The sequence below is a fragment of the Grammomys surdaster genome, unplaced genomic scaffold (assembly GCF_004785775.1).
Source record: "Grammomys surdaster isolate TR1022 unplaced genomic scaffold, NIH_TR_1.0 138, whole genome shotgun sequence".
Lineage (NCBI taxonomy): Eukaryota > Metazoa > Chordata > Mammalia > Rodentia > Muridae > Grammomys > Grammomys surdaster.
Window position 1 is genome coordinate 5,072,542 of NW_021604596.1, and position 7,907 is coordinate 5,080,448.

Here is a 7,907-nt window from a genome sequence, read left to right on the forward strand (position 1 = left end):
CCTCCGCCCCGCCCTGCCTCCGCCCCGCCCCGCCCCTGCCTCCACCCTCGTCCCGCCCGCTCTGCCTCCTCCCCGCCCCGCCTCCGCCTAGGTTCTTTAGGCACCACGTCCCTCCCACTTTCCGGGGAAAGCCGGAAGTTCCGCCTCCAGGCGGGGCAGGGGAGGGATCGAGGCGCGGGATCTGGGGTGCGGCTTCCGGGAGCGCGCTCTGAGGGAGGAGCCGCTGCGTCGCCTATGTTGGGGAGCCGCCGAGGTGGGAGAGCGGTGTGGGGCGGACGGGGCGGGAGGACGGAGAAGGCCGGGCCGGGGCGACGTCCTGTTTGCGAGTGGAGGAGCTGGTAGGCCTGTTCCCTGAGGAAGGGGAGCCTGGCTTCCTTCCGCCCTGCGCTAACTTTGGGGTGTGGCAGTGAAGGGCCTGTACCCCGGGCCTGGGCTGGAGTGAGGACTGCGGTCACGGCAGTACTAAATCACAAGTCTGTAGTCCCGATTATCCGCGAGGATGTGAGGCCTCCTCACCTCACTTCTGGTAAAGCCTGCCCCGCAAATTTCTTGTCACCTTCTGCCTTGCCCTTGCTAGCCTAGCGCCAGGGCTGCAGAGGCTGAAACAGGTCGAGTGTTCTTTAAGGATTGCCACAGAGTGAGTTCCAGATTCTCAAGATGTCTGGGAAGCGGAAGCGTGTGGTATTGACTATTAAAGATAAACTTGACATAATAAAGAAACTTGAAGATGGAGGCTCCTCCAAGCAATTGGCGGTGATTTATGGAATTGGTGAAACAACAGTCAGGGATATAAGAAAGAATAAGGAAAAAATCATAACTTATGCAAGCAGCTCAGATTCCACAAGTCTTCTGGCCAAGAGAAAGTCTATGAAGCCATCCATGTATGAGGAACTAGACAGAGCAATGTTAGAATGGTTCAATCAGCAGCGAGCTAAAGGGAATCCCATATCTGGACCAATTTGTGCCAAACGGGCAGAGTTCTTTTTCTATGCCTTGGGAATGGATGGTGATTTTAACCCTTCTGCTGGTTGGTTAACACGCTTTAAGCAGCGGCACAGCATTAGAGAGATTAACATTAGAAATGAACGATTAAATGGAGATGAGACTGCTGTGGAAGATTTTTGTAACAACTTGAGAGATTTTATCGAACAGGAAAATCTTGAGCCAGAACAGATCTACAATGCAGATGAGACTGGACTCTTTTGGAAGTGCCTACCTTCCAGGACTGCAGTAACTAAAGGTAAATGTACTGTCCCTGGGCACAATTCAGGTGAAGAAAGAATCACTGTTATGTGTTGCACCAATGCAACAGGCTTGCACAAACTTAAACTTTGTGTTGTGGGCAAAGCAAGGAAACCTCGTTCCTTCAAGTCAACTGACACCTTAAACCTGCCTGTCTCTTATTTCAGCCAGAAAGGTGCATGGATGGATCTCTCCATTTTCCGACAATGGTTTGATAAGATTTTTGTGCCTCAGGTTCGAGAGTACTTGAGGTCCAAAGGCTTGCAGGAAAAAGCAGTGCTTTTGCTGGATAATTCCCCAACACATCCAAATGAAAATGTCCTGAGGTCAGATGATGGTCAAATATTTGCTAAATATTTACCACCTAATGTAGCTTCATTGATTCAGCCCTTGGGTCAGGGAGTCATAGCAACCATGAAAAGAAACTATCGTGCTGGTCTTCTCCATAACAATTTGGAAGAAGGTAATGACCTGAAATCATTCTGGAAGAAGCTGACTCTTTTGGATGCACTTTATGAAATCGCAATGGCATGGAACTTAGTAAAGCCAGTTACTATTAGCAGAGCTTGGAAACAGATTCTTCCTGCCATGGAGGAAAAAGAAGGGTTGGACTTTGATGAAGAAGATATTTCTGGTGCTACTGTGGCTACCATTTTACAGCATACCAAAGGACTGGAAAATGTGACTCCTGAAAATTTGGAAAAGTGGCTTGAGATTGACAGTACTGAACCAGGATATGAAGTGTTAACTGACAGTGAAATCATCAGAAGAGCTCAAGGTCAGACAGATGAATCCAGTGAAAATGATGAGGAAGGAATTGAACTGATCCCAGAGAAACATATAAATCACACAACTGCTCTCCAATGGACTGAGAATTTATTAGATTATCTAGAACAGCAAGGTGATATGATTCTACCTGACAGACTGGTAATACGTAAACTTAGAGCCACCATCAGAAATAAACAGAAAATGACAAACCCAAGTCAATAACAGCATTTGAATTTTATTGTTATGATAATTGTATTTGTGACACATTGCAATGTGGTGTTTGTTCATGTTATACATTGTTAAACATAATCCTTTGAAGTACATATCCAAAGTATATCCAAAGTGGTTTAAGGATTATGTGTTTCATTATATGTCTTATCCTCTTATTTGTAAAAACAGAACTACTTCTGTGTGTATATAAATGATACATACTCATATATTTGCTTCTGTGAATTAGTGATCTCTAGGAGTGGCATTCCCTACATTTTCAAGCTTTAAAAGTTAGATACAGTGAACAGATTGAGCACTTTCCTGAATTCTTTTGCTTAAATTTTGAGGACTGCAATAGCAATCTTTTATTGTGCTAACCACATTCAATGGTTGGCTTCTGTATTTACATAGGCTAAGAACTAAATAATTAGATTTTAGGATGATATATAATAATATAAAAAGAAATTCAATAACAGTGGTGGAAATCTATGAATTATGAAAAATAGAATCATTTCTGTTTTCTTACATTTTTTGTGGGTGGAAAAGATAATTCTGGAAATGAATTATATGTACGAAGTAATTTTAAATGAGAGAAACCAGAAAGCTGATTTTTGGGAGGTATCAGTTCATTTGAAGGAAGCTGGGTATTAAAAATTTGGAAAACAATGGGTTATTTATACAAAGAAAAATAATCTGGACTTCTATTTTGAGTTGAATAACAGTATAGAATTATTTATTTACTTAATTTTTCATAAATGTTTTTAATTATTACATGTAATAACTCCCACTAATATTTGGGAAACATCTGAAATTTGAAAGTTAATTTTTTAAATGAGTTTTTAGAAATATCTATAACTTGAAAAGCTTTTGTCATACTTGGCTGATTTTATTTGATATGAAAGAAATAAAGTTTTTACTTTAGATAATTCATATGTTTGTATTCTGTTTTTTGAAGAAAGCACAAATAACTGGGAAGTGCTAGATAAAACAGTTGTTATTTTCTTTTTTGACACAAAAAGGAATTCTGTAGTTTGTCCTAAGAATTTTGACAGATTTTCTTAATTCTGCTTATCTAAGATACTGAAAATAGTTTTTATATGTTACAATTAGTATAATTTAAGAGAAAAGTATTTTTATTATAGCATGTCTGAGGTCAAAACATTAAAATACAGAATTGGTCACAATTTTGATTTTTCCATTGGGAAGTCTTGGAATTCTAAAACTTTTAAAGAGATTTTTATCCTGTATTTCTGTTATATTTATGTTGTGTGTATGTGTGTCTAGATTTTTCAAGTACTACTTTATGATAAAAAGTGTTTAAAATTAATTCTCTCAGTGGCTAAGGGAAGAAAAACATTAGAAGTAAACATGGGTATTGAATTAGAGCAATTATTAATTAAATTGTATATAAAACATTTTTTATAGAATGAAAATATATACTATAGATGTCTCTTTGTTCTTTTTTTTTTTCTGGATTTACTTAGTTTTTTTGTGTGAAGTGCAGTGATATCATTGCCACCTAGTGGTCAAATCACCCTTACTGTTGAACTTCTTGGTTAATTTTTAACGTCTAGTTAAAGGTTCACTATGTCCTTGAGGGTCAATTCTTTGAGTATCTCTAGACTGAGAAGCTGCTCTTCTTTGGTATGCAGCTGAAATTTGCAAACTGGTAAGTTAGCAATTCTATATTGGTCCAGAATGCTTAATTTTAACAGCTACCGATTCTTGAATGTTGTGTTCTAAGTTATGCACTTTCATTATTTAATCCTCTAAATATGAATTAGATGGAAGCTGTTGTCTCTTTTTCTTACTTGCTCCAGTTAAGAATTTAAGCTCAGGTGTTTAACTTTAATCAATCTAGCTAAACTCTTATTCTTTCCCAGTCTTCTGAACTTATTATCTACTGTCTCCCTCTATCATTTGCCGCACATGTGAATTTTCTTATGTTTCCAGAACATTGGTGGTAACCATTGCTTTTTTCCTTTATTCTTTATGAGATTTGTCTCCCTCTCTATTCTGTAGTACTGCTGTTGTCTTTTTACATCAGTTACAGCATTTGAAGCTTTCATTTTCTGTCTTTTGGTTTCCAGGTCACAATCCTCAGAATTACTTCTTACTCCAATTCAGTTAAAGCCAACAATGGCAAAATGAACAGTTTGCATACAAATTTCTTTTAAGTTCATCGGGCTGTCTTGAAGAAAATAGAAGAGTCAGCATAATATCAACATGGAAGTCTTGCTGGACCAAAGATATTGAAAGTCATTGCTATAGGAGTCAACATTGGAGAAATCAGGATTGTCAATGATGCCTGGTCACTTAAAATGTCAGAGTGAAAATAGTCAAACAGCCTAGTGATCCTTTGCTATTCTATTAACCAGCCTCCACCTGAATCTCCCTAATATCCTAAGCACTGTAGGACCTAATCCTGAGCTTTTGACTCTCAATGAATAGAACCCATCCTTATGGAAGGGACCCATGTCCTTTGCATTCTTTACCATTACAGTCTATCTTTTTGCTTATCATAGATCCTTCCCCTAACCCTGAGCTCTGTTTATTAGGCAGTAGAACTCATTACAAAGATCATAAGTGCTCTGCTAAGGAGTTTCTATGTAGCTATGCCTGTAAGGCTTTGTTGTGATAATTGTCATGTGGACAATTTTCTAAAGTTTTACTGTGCTTAATGTGTAAGAAAAATAAGCTGTGAGGCCAGACTCTGGAAGTTTTGACTCAATGCCTGAAAAGATGGTACTGACTTGAGTGTCCAGGGTCCCTCATACATTACTACTGAAGGCATATGAGCATGGAAACATTTACATCCAAACAGATCAAAATAAGTTCCCAGTAAGACAGTATGGGAGAAAGAGTAGAGGATGTAGTTAAAGGGAAAGAAGAAAATGTACAGGGGAATGTGGCCTAGGAAGACTTCCACTTTACAATCTGTTTATTTCCACATGCCAGACCTGGGGTTACAGGTTTGTGCTGCTTGGTCTTACAGGGAATGTCGAGTCAGTACCAAGTTAAATGCCTTTGATCACTCACTGCTCACAGTTGTGAGATGACTTTAAAAGTTGTTTGAGGGGCTGGAGAGATGGCTAAGAGGTTAAGAGCACTGGCTGCACAGGGGACATGGGTCAAGTTCCAGTATCCACATGGCAGCTCACAACTGTCTAACTCCTGTTCCAGGGAATCAACACTCTCATATAGCCATACATACATAAAAATCAGCAATGTACTAAAAAAATTAAATTAATTATAAAAAGCTATTTGAACACTGCACTTGCCCTCAAAGTTAGTTCCCAAATCCTGTTCTCATTACCTTAATCAAGACACCATTTGACTGCCTGTTAAAGCTCAGCCATAGGCTCTTGTCTCTTGTCCTGCAAATCTTTCTGTTGATACATGTTGACTAAGTATTCCTTAAAAATAGTGCATAGCACAAAGCTTCTTACATGTCTCATAGCGAGAAGCTTTCAGGAAAATAGATTTACTTTGAGAGGTTATACGAGAAATGAGTTAATTTCTCTGAGACGTTTGAGCTTTTAGGAGAACAGGGAAACTGGCAGTGAGAAAAACAGAATTTTTTGAGCTTAAATCTAATGACTCAAAAATCCATTGAATATATGCATAAAACTGGCAGGCCTATGGGATTTAATATAGTGTAGTAGGACCTGGAGAGCAGCGTTAGACTATTTGCTGCTATTTTAGAGGAACTAGTTTGCTCCGAAGACCCACATGATGGCCTACAACTGCTGCCAACAACAGTTGTTAGGGACCCAGTGGTCTTTTGGCCTCTCCAGGCTCCTGTATGCACACAATACATAGAAACTCAAGTAGGCACAAACACATACATGATAGTAATAAAGTGTTTTAAAATATATGTATGTACAAGAAGATCATTTATGAATCATAAAGTCAGGGTGGAAAAGCAACACATTTGAAAGGACAATCTGGTTTTATATGAATTCACATAAGACAGCTGAAATAGTGTGACATTCACTATGTAAAGAAAGCAAGATTTTACTTATTGATTTCTTAATTGGTTTCTATTCTGCATACTCCTCTGCTTTGTGCTACTAGTTTTTGCTACTCCTGGATGACTTCATCTTTCTATATGACCTAGTCATTCAGTTTTCAACAGTCCACATGTAAAACTTCAGCTGAGAAGTAGGATTCTTGATGCTATTTGAGTCCCAATATTTAGTTCCCTCTTCAGCCCCTAACCTCCTTAAAAGATCAAAACATGACACTTTTAGGACCAACTATACTCCATAGAGACATATTTCTGTTAGCCTTGTTAAAAGCAGTGTTCCACAGTGCTCAGCCTCACACAACTACAAGCCATCACAAGTTGTGATCTGGCAGTTACTTCATCACCGAAACCCAGTGCAATACTTATTTGTAGGCCACAGACTTAAGAATTGTCATGGATTGATTTTTTTCTTTGGTCTAGACATCAAACTCTATTGGATCATTGCTTTGTGAAATATTATGTTAGTGATTATAGAATTGTCAAGCAACTATTGTATTCTACATATGAGGTACGTTCTAGGATGTGTGTGATATATGAATGCCTGTATTCAGAAGAGTTACAGTAAAGAGGAAACAGTAACAATGTAGAACAGAATCTTACACGTTAAAGGAGTACAAATGAAAGACTAATTTGGGTATGAGAGATGTAAGGTTAGTTCTTCTAGAAGGATAAAGTAAACAATTGAATAGTCCTTGATGTTATCTGAGTCTCATAGTATTTCCACGGATAGTTGCTCAGGGTCTAGGAGGCAAAAAAAAAAAAGTACTTGTTTGGAGAATGAAAAATATTATCTTAGTGTATTATGAGCTGCAAGAGTGAATTGCTTTGTTTAACTGAAAGTCCAAGCAGAGCTTTGCATTTTCAGTCAGATTTCCTTCCTACTGTTGGCACTTTTCTTAGTTTGGGTTTTACTGCTGTGAACAGACACCATAACCAAGGCTACTCTTATAAAACCATTAACTGGGGCTGGCTTCAGGTTCAGAGGTTCAGTCCATTATCACCAAGGTGGGAACATGGCAGCATTCAGGCAGGCATGGTGCAGCAGGAGCTGAGAGGCAAACTGGAAAAGAGTAGCTTTTAGGCATCTAGAAAGAGAGTCTTATAGGCCACACCCACAGTGAGACACCCACACCAAGGCCACACCTATAAATAATGCCACTCCCTGAGCCAAACATTCAAAGCACTACAGCAGGCTAGGGGATTATTTGCAAGACCTATAAACGTTCCCAAATTTCTGGAACATTCTCTAGCTCTCTTATTTCTGCCTGTAGCTGTTTGCTGAGTTCATCTTTTTTTCCTCTCTTCAAGCATTTGCCAAACACAGGAAGGGACAGTAAACATTAATATCCTGCCTCACACCAGTCACTTTCTCTAGAGCAGATCTCTCTGTCTCTGTCTCTCTGTCTCTGTCTCTCTGCCTTTCTGTCTCTGTCTCTGTCTCTCTCTCTCTCTCTCTCGTGTGTGTGTGTGTGTGTGTGTGTGTGTGTGTGTGTGTGTGTGTTTGGATATACTCAACTGTGTCTGTACTTGTGAAAGCCAGAGGTTAACAATGGGATGCTTCTATCACATGTTCTTTGAGACAGGGTCTCTCCCTGAACCTAAACTCTCCATTTCTTAAAGACTGGCTGGCCAGTGAAGCTCTGGGATCCTTCTGTTT

The 7,907-nt window shown here is 39.2% G+C and overlaps 1 protein-coding gene across 1 annotated transcript; it reads left to right on the forward strand.

Moving 5' to 3' along the window:
- Positions 1–312: 312 nt before the first annotated feature.
- Jrkl (JRK like) lies at positions 313–3,670 on the forward strand. Its single transcript, XM_028763399.1, has one exon. The coding sequence runs from the start codon at positions 658–660 to the stop codon at positions 2,230–2,232; it is 1,575 nt and encodes a 524-aa protein (XP_028619232.1). The 5' UTR covers positions 313–657; the 3' UTR covers positions 2,233–3,670.
- Positions 3,671–7,907: the final 4,237 nt, after the last annotated feature.